The following is a 19,134-nucleotide window of genomic DNA, read 5'->3' on the forward strand; positions in this document are numbered from 1 at the left end:
AATTGGAAAGGATGCTATGTTACACGATTGTACATTGTTCTTATCGAGCTACTCGATCTTACTTCTGAAACTTTTGAGATGTCCGTAGACTTGGAAGTTTAAGTTGATATTGTTTTTAGTTGGCACCAAGTATTTATTTTTTTGAACCGATTAATATTGGTCCAGTTCTACTAAAATTTTTCATTGGTTATTAGGGTTAATCGGGAAGTATTCATGAAAGTTCATCCAGATGATCAATATTTTTATGTCCGTTTTTCATTAGAGGGAAAATCATTTATAATGTATCGCAGTTGAGATTTGAACATTAAATTTTATGATTATTCATTGAGAACTTATCCATTGCTTCGGGAGCAAGTCGATGTTCTTTCTTTCATATGAAGGTGTTCAATCCAATGCTAATGGCTCTGCCCCAAGCAATTTCGATGCATTGGCATGCCCTCTGCTGGTCTCTGCCTTTGCTTGTCAATGTCATTAGAATCTAACCACGGATCAAGTTCGATCAGCCTGATTGAGCTTGACGCAATAGTAAAAATTGGATTGAATAGTATATTATTCACTAAATATACTCTTATAATTGAAGACATCGTATAATAAGAATCCAACTTTTATTGGGGCCGTATTAGTTTCATGCATCACGTTGCCCCTTTAATAACTCTCATTAATGATACAATTTTTCATATGCTGATTGACACATTCGGCACATTCGGTTTAGGGTCGGAGTTATAAGTCTCAACCTCGAACCACCAACTCTCACTCCAAAGGAGACATACGATTTAATGTCAAAAAGCAGCTCAACAACTTCCACTCTCGTCAACAACATCATTTCCGCAATAAATTCACAAAACTAAACAAATCTCTTTTTATTTATTATTTTTTTAACTGACACGAAGTATTTAGTTTGTAGAGTAAATTGAAAAACATTTCTAATTCATCCATTAATTTACAGTTCCTTAGATATTTGAAAAATTAAAAAAACACTTTACCATTGTACCATTATCCTAGGGTCACTAAACAAATCTCATAATGCATCATCAAGATGCATCATCAAAGATGAAGGTCAAGAAATGCATAGGTTGGTAAGACGATGAGAGTGTGCATGTGCACGGATGATGCGGGCAATGAATATGGACGTACGTAATCTTCCTCATAAAGATGGGCCAACTGTTCTTATCTAGCGATCTCTCGATGTGGCTCTCTCTGCTAATCAACAAAACTGCTGAAGACCTGCATTAATCCTTACTGCCTAACAACTCTACATCTGTCTTCTTTGTTCAAGCAATTCACAGCTTTAGCATATCTGATTCTGTGCATGGAGAAATAACTGCTGAGGCTTGTCTGCATTGATGATCTTTCCATCATTGATCGATCTAATTTAACGAGGAAGGGAATAATATATATATATATATATATATAATGCATTCTAGCTAGTTCCATTCAATTCACTAGTTTTGATCAGGCTCCTGATCTAGAATTGATTTCTCAATTCTACTGATTGGGCCGGCTCGATCTTGACTGGCTAGACCGATTCATCGGGCTCGATCGATATTAATGTCCAAATTATCCAAACCCTGGCCTGGAAATGAAATGATATAAAGACAATAAATCAGTTTCATTTGTGTTTCATTTTAGACTGTGGCTCTATATATGCGCAAAGCAATGCTGTTCCCTTTGTTCTTCATTAATTCTCATCCGCGTGGCTGAGTCCATGAGCTCCGACCAGGCGGCGGTCACCGGCCACCGGTTCTCGTCGGTCGTGCCCGGCGACGTGACCGGCAGCGCCGTCGTGCACGAGCTCGCCGGCATGGACCTCATCATGAAGCTCCACTACCTGAGAGCCGTGTACTACTTCGCGCCCAGCGAGGTGGTCGACGGGCTCGCCATTACGGACCTCAAGAAGCCCATGTTCCCGTGGCTCAACGTGTACTACCCCCTCGCCGGGAGGATCCGGCGGGCGGCGGAGGGCGGCCGTCCGTTCATCAAGTGCAACGACTCCGGGCTCAGGATCGTCGAGGCCAGCTGCGGCCGGACGATGGACGAGTGGCTGCAGGCGGAGGAGGGCGGCGAGTCGAGGTGGAGGAGCCTCGTGCCGGACAAGGTGCTCGGCCCGGAGTTGTACTTCTCGCCGCTGGTTTACATCCAGGTGATCAAATTTCCTCAGTTTAATTAATTTCTGAAATCGAATTAATTAATGAAACTTCTCAATGATTGAAACCGTGAATTGCAGTTTACCAGATTCAAACATGGAGGGATGGCAATTGGATACAGCTGGGCTCATGTTCTAGGCGATCCGGAGTCAGCCACGAATTCTATCAACCTCTGGGGAGAGCTCCTCAGTGGCAATCCACAAACAGTGATAGCACAAAAGAATGAGGAAAACACTGAAGAACCTGTGATAACACCTCAAGGACCAGCTCCAGCTCCAGTTCCAGCTCCAGCTCCAATCAAGCAAGTTGAAATAGCTGAAGATGTGTGGCTCCCTCCCACACATCGTAAAATGGCAACACATTGCTTCAGGATCACTGAAACTGAGCTCGAGAAGCTGCACGGAGAGCAAGTCCCTCCTTTTGAAACGATCTCAGCTCTGTTCTGGCGGTGCTTGGCGAGAATCCGAAGCCGGAGAGAACCCGAATTGGCGACCATATGCCGATCTGGAACTCCGGCGAAGAACAATGAGATACTGCACAACAAGTTCAGAACAAGCACGGTCAAATTAGACTCCTCAGCCGCCAGCGTCGAGCTGTTGGGACTGGCAACCAAAATCCTGAAACAGGACATGGACGAGGCATTGGTTGACGGAGACAATACTGGCGAGCAAGATTTTCTACTGTATGGGGCAAATCTAACGTTTGTCGACATGGGAGGGATCGACTTGTATGGGTTAGAGCTCAGGGGGCAGAGGCCTGTGCGAGTGGCCTACAGCGTCGACGGCGTCGGTGAGGAAGGAGCAATTCTGGTGCTTCAGCCTCCTCAGAGAACAGATCTAAGTGTGATGGTCATCCTGCCAGAAGATGAGATCCCGAGCCTGTGCCGAGTGCTCAGCAGCGATTTCGGCATCGCTTAAGCATGTGTCTGTCCCAGACATCATGAGCTGAGCTAGCTAGTCGTGTTCCACTTCCAGCTTCTTGTTATCACTTTTCTGAATCCATTTGGCTTGATCAATAAATCAATTGGGGTTTCTTCCAATTGAGTTATAGAATGAATTGAGTTCCTTGAAGGAGTTCATTATATTGCATCTCACACTCTTTTACTCAAACTGAACTCTGATAAACAAAAACAAAGCCAACCATAATTACGGGAAATAGAGGGATCAAGTGAAGATTTGTGATAGCAGTTCTTAGGCAGGAAAACAAAACTAGTGCTGATCCAAACAGCAACAAATATATGAGAAAGCAATAGGGAAATGATAAAGGCAAAAGTAGGTATGAAATTGTGCCTTGTAGATTGAAAACAAGGCAGCATGTGAGACTATAACACCAAAGTGTCATGCATAGATTGCAAACATGTTGTTGTGTTGTTCAAATTTGTTTGACCAACTTCAATCTAAAATAAATAAAGCCGTTCATAAATGTTATTCAATGCTTAACTTGATTTTGTTTTTTTTTTATGAACTTGAACTTAATTTTTTAGATATTATATATATCGAGGTCTTACTTTGAATTTGTTTACTTGTTTAAAACTTTTAAAAATTTGAACTTATTTAGTTGGTTAATAAGTTTTATATTATAACTTTATTTGAGCTTCTTGATCTATAAGAGTTTTATTGAATACCATGATTCATAAACTTTTATTTGTGGATATTGTTTATCAATAATTAACAATTTTTACATATGACATGTTTAAAATTGTTCATTTAATTAACTTTGTATATATTAAATTTTGAAGGGATGCCTTGTATAATAGTAAAGTTGTTGCCATGTGATTTAAAGATCATGAGTTTGAATTACAAAAATAACCTTTGTAATGTAAGGTAAGACTATGTATAATAGTTTTTTTTTTGAGACCTCCACATTTGCATATTAAGCAATTATAAATAAATTTTTACTAAGTCGAATACTAAATTTACTTACGAATAGGGACGGATCCAGAAATTAGAGTTGGAGGAGTATTGAATTTAATGAGGTGGATTGAACTTTGAATATGAAAAGAGTGAATTTTAATGGGCTAAATAAAAACTAACATAGATAATAAAAAAAATGAATTGGACTATAGTCCATGACAATCCTAAGTAAGATCCATCTCTACTTCTGAGTATTTAGTTCATTAAATCCTAATGGTATGAATTATATATATATATTCATCCTATGAGGAGGCAAGAAAAAACCTTAGATGATGACTTAGTTGGGACATTCATTACTTTATTATATGACTTGTTTGATCTATTTATGCAGACTCTCTTAGTTAAGGAGAAAATCTCTGACTTTTCATTTGAAATGCAATGCACTAGTTTAGTAAAGGAGGGACAAGAAAAAAGAATAATTTAAGGTGAAGATCTCAATAATATGTATCAAAATCCAAATCCAAATCCAAATATTTAAAGAATATTCTATGGCGTAGTTGCAAGGAACATAGCCACCATGCATAAGGATCCGAAACAGATTGATTCCCATGGAATAATTTAAAAATATTAATATAGCGGAAGCACATAATAATAAAGGATTAATATTGTTGATACTAATGCAGCAAAAACGTATAATAAGAAAGGATTAAACTATGCAGAATAATTAAGAAAATCTTAAAAAAATTATGCTCGTATTTGTAGGAGGGACTTACATTATTTGAAATTCGAGAAATATTTCCAAAAATAAAAAGTATATATTTAACGAAATAAAAATATAGTATCATATAGGAATAAGAAAATCAAATAAGTCAAATTAAATTTAGATTTTCCAAGATTGATTTATTACTAAAATAAAATTTTACCAAAAATGAATAAAATACAAATTGGAAAGCCTAAATGAAGGAATTTACCTAAAAATCTATCAATTTGGAAACTTATCTTATTTGACCCTGTTAAACCAACCTTTTAAATAGTTGATTAGGTATTTAAGATTTAAATTCCAATTGTGACGCATTGTAAAAATTTTCTTAAGAACGCTGATCATTTGGATAAGTCTCTATAGCACTTTCCATGAGACAAAGTCAGTCGCCTCCATTATTAATCAGTACTACGATTAAAAAAAAAAGAAAAAAAAAGAAGAAGAATATAGTCAAACTTAGTTTACCTAAAGGAGCACAATCGTGAATTTTATCCCAGAGCAAAGGTAGAGTCTAATTTCACTAAATTGGATAGATTTGGTGGTCATGCAATTATGGAACAACTAGTGAAGTTTGAAAGTAGCTCATGGTAAGTGGGTTCATATGACACCAAGATCACCAAAAAACTTGTATCATTTGAAGACACGTATGGTATATTAACATGATTAGTATATGCGCAGAGTACTCAAACGACGTGGCGCATCTCGAAATACTAGACGAGATAAATAGTAAATCTATCAACTACTGGTGGATTAATCTAGAAAATCTCCTTGTGTGATCGAGTAGCGTCATGACCAAATCAATTATGGGCTAGGTTGAGATGGAGTTGAGGTCATGAATCATATGACCTCAACACAATATATACTCAAAATGTAAATGTGAGAAATCAGAAAATAAATAAATAAAAAAAAAAACATATTGGTTGGACACCCTTTAGTTGCAAGTCTCACCTTTATCAACTCACGAAAGTGATTCCAAACTCCAAGTCGTAATACTGCCCAGATGCCAAGCTGACATGGGATTGCTTGAGGATGCAAAAGACGGTTGATGAAGCAAACTCTGAAAGCTCAACTAAATATCCATTGATTACTCAGTTTATGAGACCAACCGCAGTGCAGATGAACCACTGGCCATTGTCAAGATATTTGGTTGAACAATTAATTAAAATGTTAATAGGGCTTTGAAAGAAACCTCTACCGGTAATTTGTAATTTGTGTTTGTGTCACCGTAACATCACCTTTGCTTCTCTATCTACAGATGCAAATTTTTATGTAATTTGCATCAGGTTTCAAAACATTGACCTCGGGAGGTGCATCAGGTTGCCTGTCCATTCTAACATTTTTTTTTTTTTTAGCAATATAAGCAACTACCTTTCACCTTCCATGGCAGTGGTTGGTTCATCATCTCTCCTTGTCAACTTCAGAAGCCTCCCTCACATGACATGATCACCAAATACAATTATTATAGTAGTAGAGATTAAGCAAACCTCTACCAGTAAACAACTGCGCCATGCATGAGGCTTGTTGATCCTTGTCTAGTTTAATTTTTCTCAAGTCTCCTCCTCCTCCTCTGAGGTCCAACTCTGCCCAAGCTCATTGCCGGTGAGGAGGGGAGGGGAAGCCGAAAGCAAGCACATGGCCGGCTTTGCTGCCGTGCTCGCCGTCCTGACGGTGGCAGCGGTCGTCGGCTCGGCGTCAGCACGGTTCGTGGTGGAGAAGAGCGCCGTGAAGGTGATCAGGCCGGAGCACATAAAGGGGCGGCATGACGCGGCGCTCGCCAACTTCGGTGTGCCAAACTACGGCGGGACGATGGTCGGCGTGGTGAAGTACCAGGTGAACTCCACGGCCTGCAACGCTTTCGACGGCGAGCCCTTCAAGACGGGGGCCAGTAGGCGCCCTGCCATCCTTCTAGTTGACCGAGGAGGTGAGCCACCAATTCTTGCTTCTTGCTGCTTTGCTTTTTGCTGCTTGTTCTTCTGTCATAATAGACAATTTGGTTCGTCATCATTCTTGAATTTCTTAAAGATAGATCAAAGTTTGTTTTCGGATCTTAAACTTTTTGAGATGTCTAGATCAAAAAATAAGTCAACGCTCCATGTTAAGGCATTGCACCATGCAGAAGAGCTTGGCTAATCCGTTACCTACTTGCTCCAGATTGTTACTTTGCTTTGAAGGCATGGAACGCACAGCAAGCTGGCGCAGCTGCAGTTCTGGTCGCTGACAACATCGACGAGCCCCTCCTCACCATGGACAACCCTGAGGAAAGCCAAAACACGGATTACGTCGACAAGATCAACATCCCTGCCGCCCTCATCAACCGCGAGTTCGGGGCGGCCCTCAAGAAGGCCTTGGCGAAGAGGGACGAGCTGGTGATCATAAAGTTGGATTGGAGGGAGTCGATGCCTCACCCCGACGAGCGGGTGGAGTACGAGTTCTGGACCAACAGCAACGACGAGTGCGGCCCTCGGTGCGACGACCAGATGAGCTTCGTCAAGAACTTCAAGGGCCACGCGCAGCTGCTTGAGAGGGGAGGCTTCGCTCAGTTCACGCCGCGCTACATCACCTGGTTCTGCCCTGATGCCTACTTACTCAGCAAACAATGCAAAGCTCAGTGCATCAACAAGGGGAGATACTGCGCACCTGATCCCGAGCAGGACTTCAGCGAGGGGTACGATGGCAAGGATGTGGTGATCGAGAACTTGAGGCAGCTCTGCGTTCACAGAGTTGGGAATGAGACCGGGAGGCCCTGGGTCTGGTGGGATTTTGTTACTGATTTCCATGTCAGGTGCTCCATGAAGAACAAGAGCTATAGCAGAGATTGCGCAGAAGAGGTCGTCAAGTCCCTCGGCAAGTCTATCGAGCTGATCATTTCCTCCACCATTTTGAAAGAGAAGCATTTTCTCATGCGGCTCACTCTGATGTATCAGGTTTGCCCCTGGACAAGGTTAACAGATGCATGGGTGATCCAGAAGCAGATGCTGAAAATGATGTCCTAAAGATAGAGCAGGAAATACAGGTAACTAAGACACAATGAGTTTACTGCGTATTTAATGATTCAGATTTCCCATAGCATATCCGAATGAAATACTGACATGTTCTCTAAACATAGATTGGCCATGGTTCTCGTGGAGATGTAACTATTTTACCCACCTTGGTCATAAATAATATTCAATATCGAGGTTTGATTCCCGATCCCTTGTCTTCAATCACGCCTAGCAAACAAGTTGACGGATTATATCTCAAAAAAAAAACATCTGGCTGTCATCGATCAACTATCAATTTATCATAGAAGAAAAATAATTGATTGAATTAATACAACTAATTCAACCTTCTAGTCTCATTTGTTAAAATTACAATCTAAGCATTTAGTTAGAGTAATCAAAAGTATTTCATGATACTAGTAGCACTTATAACAAGTATTTTGTTGTTCTCATGTAGGGAAACTAGAGAGCAAGACTGTTCTCAAAGCTATATGTGCAGGATTCAAGGAAGCTACGGAGCCTCCTGTATGCCTAAATCAAGGTTTGAACAACAATTTTTAGCTACATACCGGAGCTTGTTATGATTGGCACTGGGTTCATTGTCTTTCAGATATGGAGACAAATGAGTGCCTTAGATCGAACGGTGGATGTTGGCAGGATCCAAAGTCAAATATCACAGCCTGCAAGGTGCATTCTCATCTAATTAACATTGTTTATAGGAGTTGAGAGGAAGTTTCATTTCTAGTTAAACTATGTCAATTTAATTTCTGCAGGATACCTTCAGAGGTAGACTGTGTGTGTGTCCTGTCGTGAATAATGTAAAGTATGAAGGAGATGGCTACATAGCTTGCAAAGGTAAATATTAACTGTCTGAGAAGCTTTAAGAGTAGTATTACAAGAAAATTTACAGAAATTTTCTTGTCTACCTCTTACCACTTTAATCTACATTCCTCATTGGTATCCATATTGATGAAAACATACTGCTATATAAATTGTATTATCTTGAACTAATGTACTTTGGTCTACACAGCGGTAGGACCAGGAAGATGTGCAATGGACAATGGAGGTTGCTGGACTGAGACAAAAGACAAACAAACATACTCTGCTTGCTTGGTAACTTCATAAACTACTGTATACAAGTTTAATTTTCCACTTTAGTGCAGCTAACTAACTTACTCTTCTGCACAAAGGACTCAGAGTTGACTGGTTGCCGCTGTCCTAATGGATTCTATGGAGATGGTTATAAATGTGAAGGTAGTTTTTAGACTGTTGCAGTTAATCTTAAGGAAAAGGGATTCCTAACTTGCTGCATTTCATATAAAATTCTAATAATAATTGTCTTTATTGTATGTGGTAGATATTGATGAATGTAAGGAGAAACTTGCTTGCAACTGCCCTGAGTGCCAGTGTAAGAACAAATGGGGTGGATATGACTGCAAATGCAAGGGTGACCTAGTGTACATAAAGGGGGAGGATACATGCATAGGTAAGGAAAAACAATACAGAAAACAATTATATAGTGAATACTACAGAAATGTAAGAACCAGAATAGTTACATTTTTAAAGTGATGCATTTTCAAATTTAATTTGATCAAATAATCTTTTATTTAGTTCTTAGTTAATTGGTAATGAATGTCTGAATCTGTGCATTTTGCATTTAAAAGGCCATTGTATCTTTATTCCCAAATTATATATGGTCTATATTTTGTTTAATAATTACCTATTTCTAAGAAATGAAATATTTTATATTAAAGAGGATCGCCTATCTATTTAGCATTTATAGATTTTTTTTTCTTATTTTCCCTAGGAAAAATACTATTCGGAATCATTGATTTTCTGTTGTAATGCAGCTAAGAGTAACAATGCATCAAAATTTGGATGGATCTTGTCAATCATAGTAATTTCATGTGTGGCTGGTGCTGGACTAGCAGGATATATATTCTACAAATACAGACTCAGGGTATGTTTCTGGCTACCAACTCAACTTGAAAGTAAACCGACCTATACGAAATAGTTGAATTCATGCTACCTTTCTTTTGCAGACTTACATGGACTCTGAGATAATGGCTATTATGTCACAATACATGCCGCTTGATAGCCACAACAACGAGATCCAATCTTTACGACAAGAATCAACTGCATTATAAGGTCTCTTCGTTGGTTACAGGTCTATCCTGTTGAAATCTTTTGAACATTTTTCTGATAAGCATTTTTCTTTTTGTTTTAGCAGGAGCAATTTAGGTGTATATTCAATATACCGACATTGAGAATTCATGGAGAGATTTTATTGAGTCCACAGATTTTCGAGTTACTAGGTCATGTTTGGTATCAATTTCAGAATAATTACTCATCATACATTATGAAAGATACGTCCACCAGCCACCATTTTTTGTTGGCATGTAAGATAAACTTTGTGGATCTGTTTTTTTGGTCTCCTTTAATCCATAGCAAAACGGTCCTTTTGGAAGATCAAAACATACATCATGGACTCCAGGAATTCCTAATATGATACTCCTCAAACAAAAAAAGAAGGCTGCCATATTTCTTTTGATGAAAACAAAAGCAAATTTTTGTCGTTTTCAATGTTATCTTAATGTAGTTATATTTATATAGAGAAAGTCATTAGTTCAAACCCTTAATGTTCATGTTCTAACGACAAATGAAACCTGCTCCAAATCAGATTCAAGAGGAAAACAATTATGAATAAGCCATGGTGCCTCCAAGAACGGATTGAACTCCAACAAATTTAGCTGTATCTTGTATCCAAATCATGAAATTTGAACAGAAGAAAAATCTCATAATTGAGTGCAAGCAAATGGAATAATCAAGCAAGCTTTGAGAGGAAAAATCGATCAACAAGGAACTGATCAAATTGAAAATTTTATGTAAAACTTATATCTATAGCGAACAATTGATCACAAATAATACCGTAGAAACTTCTTATTCCCAATCTCAATTTCTTCCTAATCATACTTTCACGATATCAGAGCTGCCCTAATTGACGAAGCGAAGTAAATGCGAACCTGTCAGATGCAACCTGTGAATCGTCTTCATCTCTTGCTATCCTGCCCTCGCAAGACCGGCACGTCGCTCATGGTTGATGCCCCCGCCGACCCATCCACTTGCCTCCCCGACTCTCCGAGAAGACCAACCGGAAAAGTCACCACCATGCTCTAATCCCCACCTGCTTGGTGGTCGCCGTCACGCCGCCGGTCGCCCATCGCCGGCCAGAGCAACCGCCGTCGTGCCCCAATCCCAAATGCCTGGCTATATTTACCTAAAGCCCTCATTTTGCTTTTCCTTTTTCTACCAAATTTTCCTTTCACTGAAAAAACCAGGCCACAATAACAAGAAGAAGTTTAATTAGGAAAATTAGTCCCCGGGCCATTATAGGACGTTTGAATTGTCATTCAGATTGGTTCAATCTCCAATTATAATATATTTATAGATTTTTTTTTTTAAGTAAGACGTTGGATCAGTCACCCTAAAACATAGGCAATAAAATTAACTTAAATTATTATTAATTTTTAATTAAAAAAAATCATCCTTATTCGTCGCCCGGCCCCACATAGTTATCAAATAGCATGCATCTAGCTAATATCTTCCTTTTTTTTAATTACGTATATTTTGAATGAATATTCTCGAGATGGGTGTCTCATTTGTATTTTAAATTTATTAAATAAAAGAATCAACAGAAATAAAAAAAAAACTTTTTTCGTAATTTAACAAAGGGCGAAAGGGGAGAGAGATAAAGACAAAGCCACTGAAAGTGGTTGAGTGGTTCTACCATCATTGTGAGTCTAGTAGGGAATTGAGTCTATCACACCAGGCTAGTGTTTCCTTAACTTTCTTGACGGATGAAAAATTTAATTTTCAGAACTTATTTAAAATAAGTCGATTGATCTAAGATTATATTATATATTAAGGGCGTGTCTATTATTATAACGGTTGATCAACGCATCTTCATTAGGAGCTCTTCTTTTAAGAATATGATCAATTTAATTTAACCGAGCACCTATACTTGTGAATCTATACAGAGGCATTATCAGCTGGTTATTTGATTCCTAATTGGTTAAAGATCGAATATGTGATTCTAATGAGTCGGGATGTCCAAATGTGTAATTCCCGATTTGAGAAGATTGGATGTGCGATTTGTTGGATCGAAAAGAATTTAGATATCTTCACAATGATATGATATTGTCCACTTTGGGTCTAAGCCCTCATGACTTTGCTCTTGGGCTCTCTCTAAAAGGTCTCATGCCAATGAAGATATCTTTCTCTTTATAAACCCATGATCTTTCCCATGTATTTTCAATGTGGGACTATGTTTGCAACCTTGCAACACCAACACAATTCTCGATTGGAGAAGACTGGATGTGCGATTGCGGTAGATTGGGATGTTTGATTCCCGAAGTACGGATGTGTGATTCCGGAAGGTATCTCTACACGTGGTAAGTAGAGGTAAGTTACTGGAAGACGTGTCCCCGTTTGAAGGGACAGTAGGTGTCGGTCCAATTTAGGTTCATTTCAGAAACCTAAATTGAGATGGAAATCTAAATTGATACCCTGACTAGATCCTGGTTTCAAGGAGACATGATCCAATTACTACTTATTATTATTATTGCACTAACATTGTCTTAAAAATTATTGGACTAACAGTTTTTGTAAGACAAAAGAAGCACAAAATGTCTCTGGTGAACAGTACCCAAGGTGCCTTCCATGCTATGGAAGGAGCCTTCGCACTGTTCATGGAAGGTGCCTTCAGTGCCATAGAAAGTGCCTTCAAAGAGATAAAATTCAGACTTCGTCGTAGATAAGAAGTGAGTTATTCAGAATCAGATTTCTTACATTTGAGGCGCCTTCAAAGACAAATATTAAATGATCATGTTGATGTATAAATAAATAATTTTGCATATATGTATAACGAATTTTTTTTATAATAAAATGATACCTGAACAAAAAATGAGCATATGATGATATGAATAGCCAATATATAAATAGAACCGAACGTGAATCCTGAAACATATATTAATAAAATATTTAGAAATTAAATGAGCATATTATAATATCAAAATAGAATAAATATATTACCACGGTCTAAATATGATAAATAAAAAACTAAAGTGTAATTGAACATACCTCAGAAAATGTTAATCATCACCGTCTGATGGATCTTGAGTCTCCTGTGACTCAAAACCATGTGATGCCTAGGTGAAATTAACCACGATCTCTCGCATCTGGGCCATCAGAGCTTCATTACTCTTGTCACGTTCGGCTCTATTCTTCTCCTCATCAGCTCTTCACTGATCCATATCGGTCATCCTCTGATCCATTGATTTCAATTGAGTGAGCAATTCTTGATTTTCACGTCTTAAAGACTGCATCTCACTAGAAGAAGAGGAACTAGCATGGTCCACCAGATTTCTCAGACAATCAAATGCAACTTTGGCTTGAGAGCCAAGGTCGTAGAGGGTAGAGTTTTTTGTCCTTCCACCGACAACATCATAATAAATCTCATTTAGAGTGTCGGTGGATAGAGACTGTGACTCTCCCCCCTCTGTTGATAGCTGAGATGCCTGAGCCACCCTTTCTGTCATTTGTTGCTATATACAAAAATAAAATATCCAATTTAATCAGTATTACTAAATACTAATTAAGATAGAAATGAACAAATGTAATAAAGTTAATAATCTTACATGTAGAGTTTGAGATCGAGAATCAACAAATGACCCATCCTTCTTCTGCTAGCGTTTGACACAACAGTGTGTTCGACTAGGGATGTAAATGAATCAAACGGTTCGTGAGTTATTCGGAGCTCGATTCGGTAAAATGCTCGTTCGAGTTCGTTCGTTTATCATATCGAGCCGAGCTCGAGCTCGATAGTTTTATCCAGCCAAGCTTGAGCTTAAGGATATTCGGCTCGTGAGCTCGCGAACATGTTCGTTTATAGGCTTGCGAGCCAAAATAATGAGCCTTAAAACGAGCCTTAAACCGAGCCAAAAAACGAGCTCTAAAACGAGAAAAAAAAAGAGCTCTAAAATGAACCTTAAAATAAGCTTTAAAATGAGCCAAAAAATGAGCTCTAAAACGAGAAAAAAAAACGAGCTCTAAAATGAGCCTTAAAATAAGCTTTAAAATGAGTCAAAAAACGAGCTCTAAACGAGCCCGAAAATGAGCCTGAGCTTGCTTAACAAGTTAGGCTCATTAACTTTGATAATCGAGCTAATAACGAGCTGAGCTCGAACTGTTCGCGAGCTTGATAATTCTAAAACGAGCCGAACTCGAGCCTTGTGATAAAACCTCGATTCGAGCTCGAGCCGAGCTCGAGCCTGAATATAACTTAAACGAGCCGAGCTCGAGTCTAATATTGTTCGGCTCGATTCGGCTGGTTTACATCTCTATATTCGACACAGCAACATCCACCACGGCAGCGTCTGGCACAGCCGGCTCACCAGCATCCGGCACAGCGGCCAGCGGGCAGCTGGCGACCGGCACAGCTACCAGCGAGCCGCTGGTGGCCGGCACAGCTGCCAGCGGGCCGCTAGCGGCCGACACAACCGCCATCGAGGGAAGAGGAAAGAGATGGGGAGATTCGTCTTACCGGCGAATCGGAGGAGAACGCTAGCCGTCGTCGTCCGCCCGTGTGGAAAGAAAGGGAAGGGTTGCTAGGTTTTTTTAGGCGTGTTTACCGACGGAATAACAATTCCGTCGGTAAACCTAAATATTACCGACGGAATTATATATTCCGTCGGTAAACTTACGAGTTTTCCGACGAAATATATAATTCTGTCAGTAATATTTAGGTTTACCGACGGAATAACAATCCCATCAGAAAAGTCAAAAATTACCAATGGATAATAAATCCCGTTGGTAATTCCATCAATAAAACTGTATTTTTTTTGTAGTGATTGAACCATGTTGACTCGTGTATGGGCACGACTTGTGCGTCAACACATAGATAGTTTTCCCTCCTCCTCTGTCATGCAACTTTTGCTCGGCGAAGTGTCTGTGATAGTTCGGGTACTATTGTCGGCTAGCGAATAATGATCTTTTAACGATCATTAACACTGCTCTTTGGTCTTGAGCTCTTATATAAAAGGTGACACACATAGAAAAGCAGCAGAAGCTCTCTTCCTACGTTCCCTCCTCCCCTGTCGTGCAACTTCTGCTCGACGAAGTGCCCATGATAGTTCGGGTACCATTCAATTCGCCGTGACCACCAGTGCTTGGTGGAATCACAGTTAACCGTTGTATTTTGAGAAACAGACGACCCGTGTAAATCTCGAAGCACTGTCAGAGGTGGAGCGAATCTGTTTCAAGGAAACTGCGTCAAGCGCATTCCTCGGTCCTCTGCTCGCTCTATTTTGCTAGTCCCACTCGGCGTCAAAGCCCGACCGACCACTTGCTTGGACGCTCGGTTAGCTCACTCGACCTCTACGTCCACTCGCCCGGTCAGTCTCCTCGTCCGCCCGGTCGGCCTCTTCGTTTGCTTGGTCTGCCTATCCACTTACCCGCTCGACCTCTTCGCTTAACCGACATCAGCTCGCTCGACCTATTTGCTTGCTCAGCCAGCCTCTCGCCCAGTCAACTCTCTGTTTGACCGAACTTGCTCGGCCTTACTACTCGATCGACCTCTCTACTGTGTGACTCGGATGCGAGTCTACTCAGACTGCACTCAACAATTAACAGAAACCAGCTCCTGCTAGCAGCCTGAGATTATCAGCTTAGATCATCTTAACATATAAGTGAATTTAATTCGAGTATTTAAACAATTTTTAACCATACCATTAACTAATTAACCAAAAAATGTTTTGATGAATGACAAATAAGTTAAGTTAGGTATAATTGTGATCTAACCACTTTACCAAGTGTGCAGGAGTTAACCAGATAGGTCGACGGGTCGACCGGATATCTGGTGAGAAGTTTAAATAAGTCGACGGGTCGACAGGATATCTTGAGGGAAGTCTGTTGGTGCAACATCCCTCAGGTCAAGGTTGACCTGGTTGACCAAGCTTGAGTCTTGGTTTGAGTTTCGATGTTTGACAATGCAAGGTTGATTGAAGAACAGTCAAGTAGGTCAAGGATGACCGGATACTTAACTGGGAAGTCCTAACTGGGATGTTAGGCAGAAGGAAAGACCTAGTGAGTGAAGCTAGACAGTGAGGAAAATCCTAGTAAGTGAAGCTAGGTGAAAGTCCTGGTGAGTGAAGCCAGGCAGAAGAAAATCCTGGTGAGTGAAGCCAGGTGAAAATCCTAGTGAGTGAAGCTAGGTGAAAGACCTGGTGAGTAAAGCCAGACAGAAGAGAAGTCCTAGTGAGTGAAGCTAGGCAGATTGGAAGTCCTGGTGAGTGAAGCCAGGCACGGGGAAATCCAGATGGGTCAAGATTGACCAGACATTTGGTGAAAGTCCAAGTAGGTCAAGGGAGTGACCGGATACTTGGCACGAGGAAGAAAAGTCCAAGTAGGTCAGAGGGATTGACCGGATACTTGGCAAGAAGAGAAAAGTCCAAGTGGGTCAAAGAGATTGACCAGACACTTGGTGAGAGAGTCCTAGCTGGTCAAGGGTGACCGGATGCTAGGTCTTATGTACCAACAAGTCATGGTTGACTAGATGTTGGTTTAGGGGGCTTTGGACTTGGTTTTGGGCAAAAACCAAGATCTGGATTGATCAGCCGATTGATCCAGCAGATCTGAATTGATCAGCCGATTGATCCAGCAGGTTTGGATTGATCAGCCGATTGATCCAGCAGATCTGGATCGATTCGCCGATCGATTGAACGAACAGAACCCCTCCGGATCGATCGGTGGATCGATCGAGGTCCCAATCGATCGATGGATCGATTGGGGCAGTATTGGTAAAGCTAGCCGGATCGATCCACCGATCGATCCAGGCTATTCCAGAAAGTACAGAGGCGCTCGGGATCGATCCGTGGATCGATCCAAAGCCTCCCCGATCGATTGGAAGCAATCCAATCGATCGGGATCCGACCGTTGGCGTCGATTTAAGCCGCATGCGTTCATTTCCTTCACAAGAACGTCACCGATTCATCCCAGATCACTTCAGCGCTTCCACAGCTTCTCCACAAAGATCAGATCGCCAGTTCTTGAAGGTTCTTGGAGGTTTTCCAAGTCAAGAGGCGGATCTACAGCTGAAGAAGAAAGCTAGGGTTAGAGTTTTCATACTCATTGTAAGCTTTTGCTTGTATTTGTGTATCCTTTCCCTTTCTTCTTATAGTGTGAACTTGTAAGGCTTCTCCGCCTTCGGTAGTTACCGAAAAGGAGTGTTTACATAGTGGAGGGTGCGTGAGTAGGTGTGGATCCTTGGACTAGTCACCTCTTGTGAGGTGGATACCAAGTAAACCAACCTTGTTAGCGTTGTGTGGTTTGTTTCTTGTATTTCCGCTGCGCATCTTTGAAGAAACAAGCAACGACGAGCACCTAGAGCACGAAGAGCTATTCACCCCCCTAGCTACTTTTCGGTCCTAACAAAGTCCAGCTAGGTTAACGGACCGACTAGATAGCTGATGCAAAGTCTAGATAGATCGACGGACCGACCAGATATCTGGAGGAAGTCTAGTTGGGTTTGCGGACTGGATAACTGGCAAACTGTTAAGTAAAGGTAAGTCACTGAGGAGAGTGATTAAGTGAGGATGCGTCCAGGTTAAGGGGACAGTAGGCGTCAGTCCAAGTTAGGTCAATTTCGAATTCCTAATCTGAGACCTTGACTAGTTCTTGATTTTGGGAGGACAGAAACTAATTACTACTGCTCATTATTATTGTGCTAACACTTGTCTTGCAAGTCATTATTTGGTTTATTGGACTAACGTTGTTTTGCAGGACAAAGGAGTAAATTTTTCTTCGGATGAACAGTGTCTGAAGGCGCCTTCGTACTATTCATGGAAGGTGTCTTCCGCAGGATGAAATTTGGACATCGTCGCAGATAAGAGCCAGACTGTTCGGGATAAACTTTATCCCATTGGAGGCGCCTTCCAAGGCTATGGAAGGCACCCTCAATGCCCTATATAAGGCAGTCTCGAGGAAGCTTCAAACAATAACACATATACGAGCTACTACGCATCCATTTGAGGTTCCGACAGCTCCGAACTCCTGCTACGACTCTGCTACATAGCTGTTGTGCTTGACGACTGCTCTAAGGACTTTTGATCGTGGCCGGCAAACCAACATCGACACACGAACAAGCTACTTCATTCCTTAAGTGTCGGTAACATTTTTTGTACTTAAATTCTGCAAACGGGAAGTGCAGTCTATTACACTTCTCTTCTCTTCTGTGTACTCGATTATCTCTTCTGGAGGTACCGAAAGAGACTTTTAGTGAATTATCCATCGATAGGTCTGCAGGACTTGAGTCTTGGAGTAGGAGTCGCCGAAGGCTCTGAATCAAGTAAAACCGCCTATGTTTTCTTGTGTTATTTTTTTTTTAATTTCCGCTACATATACTTTGATTTCAAAACAAGAAAACGAGTTTTCAAAAATCACGTGATTCACCCCCCCCCCCCCCCCCCCCCCTCTTACGTGCATATCGATTCAACACATTCAACATCCTTTAATAAATGACTTAAGAATATATAGGTTGTTATTCTTTCCCCTCTTGCCTTACTAATATTAACCCGACACTCTCAATAGTAGACAAGTGCACCCACAAAGGTTCACCCACTATTGATTTAGCAAGTACAAGCAGGGTGATAGATAATCTTTTAACTCTTCGAACGTCTTATCACACTCAGCATCCCATTGAAATTTGGTGGTTCGACGTAGTATCTTAAAAAAGGGTAAGCTCCAGTCAGCTTGATATGAAGTGAGACAATGTTGTGATCTGCCTAGTCAATGTTGTGCCTCCCTTAGATTATGCAAGAGAGCCATATCTCATAGAGCTTGCACCTTACTCGAGTCAGCCTCGATTCCCCGCTCTATAACTATGTAGTCCAAGAAGTGCTCGCTCTTGGCTCCGAATAAATATTTGTTAGGTTTAAACTTGAGCCCGTACTCTCGCAATGTCTGGCAAGTTTTCTCTATGTCGGTGCAAAAATTGATCAACCAAAGTGACTTAATTAGTATGTCATCCACGTATATCTTTATATTACATTCAAGCTACTTCTAGAACACTTTATTCATAAGTCGTTGGTAAATAGTATTCGTACAATTAGCACCATTGGTCAAACTTAGGTTTTGATGAATTTCAAGTAGATTAAAATTAGATGTTGTGTTGTTTAACCTTGTTATCAAGTGTGCAGGACTTGACAGGTCTAGAGGATTTGACACCAGGCTAAAATTCAGCTAGGCCTATTAAACTTGATAGTTGGTGGAAAGTTCAGATAAGTCAAGGTGTGACTCAATATTCGGCGGGAAGTCTGGTTGGGTCTATGGGAATTGACAGTTGG

General features: G+C 40.6%; 2 protein-coding genes across 2 annotated transcripts; both read left to right on the forward strand.

Annotated features, from left to right (window-relative positions):
* Positions 1 to 1,620: 1,620 nt before the first annotated feature.
* Positions 1,621 to 3,229, forward strand: LOC122020821 (protein ECERIFERUM 26-like). The gene is made up of 2 exons (XM_042578849.1): positions 1,621 to 2,140; positions 2,225 to 3,229. Exons 1-2 carry the CDS (start codon positions 1,706 to 1,708, stop codon positions 3,059 to 3,061), a joined length of 1,272 nt encoding a protein of 423 aa, XP_042434783.1. The 5' UTR covers positions 1,621 to 1,705; the 3' UTR covers positions 3,062 to 3,229.
* Positions 3,230 to 6,143: 2,914 nt separating this feature from the next.
* On the forward strand, positions 6,144 to 10,210 carry LOC122019882 (vacuolar-sorting receptor 6-like). Its single transcript, XM_042577469.1, has 13 exons — positions 6,144 to 6,678; positions 6,909 to 7,601; positions 7,682 to 7,770; positions 7,864 to 7,933; positions 8,193 to 8,276; positions 8,346 to 8,422; positions 8,509 to 8,590; positions 8,766 to 8,848; positions 8,926 to 8,989; positions 9,093 to 9,221; positions 9,586 to 9,695; positions 9,778 to 9,883; positions 9,966 to 10,210. The coding sequence occupies exons 1-12, from the start codon at positions 6,390 to 6,392 to the stop codon at positions 9,880 to 9,882; spliced, it is 1,875 nt and encodes a 624-aa protein (XP_042433403.1). The 5' UTR covers positions 6,144 to 6,389; the 3' UTR covers position 9,883; positions 9,966 to 10,210.
* The last annotated feature ends 8,924 nt before the right edge of the window (positions 10,211 to 19,134 follow it).

Source organism: Zingiber officinale, chromosome 9A, assembly GCF_018446385.1.
Source record: "Zingiber officinale cultivar Zhangliang chromosome 9A, Zo_v1.1, whole genome shotgun sequence".
Lineage (NCBI taxonomy): Eukaryota > Viridiplantae > Streptophyta > Magnoliopsida > Zingiberales > Zingiberaceae > Zingiber > Zingiber officinale.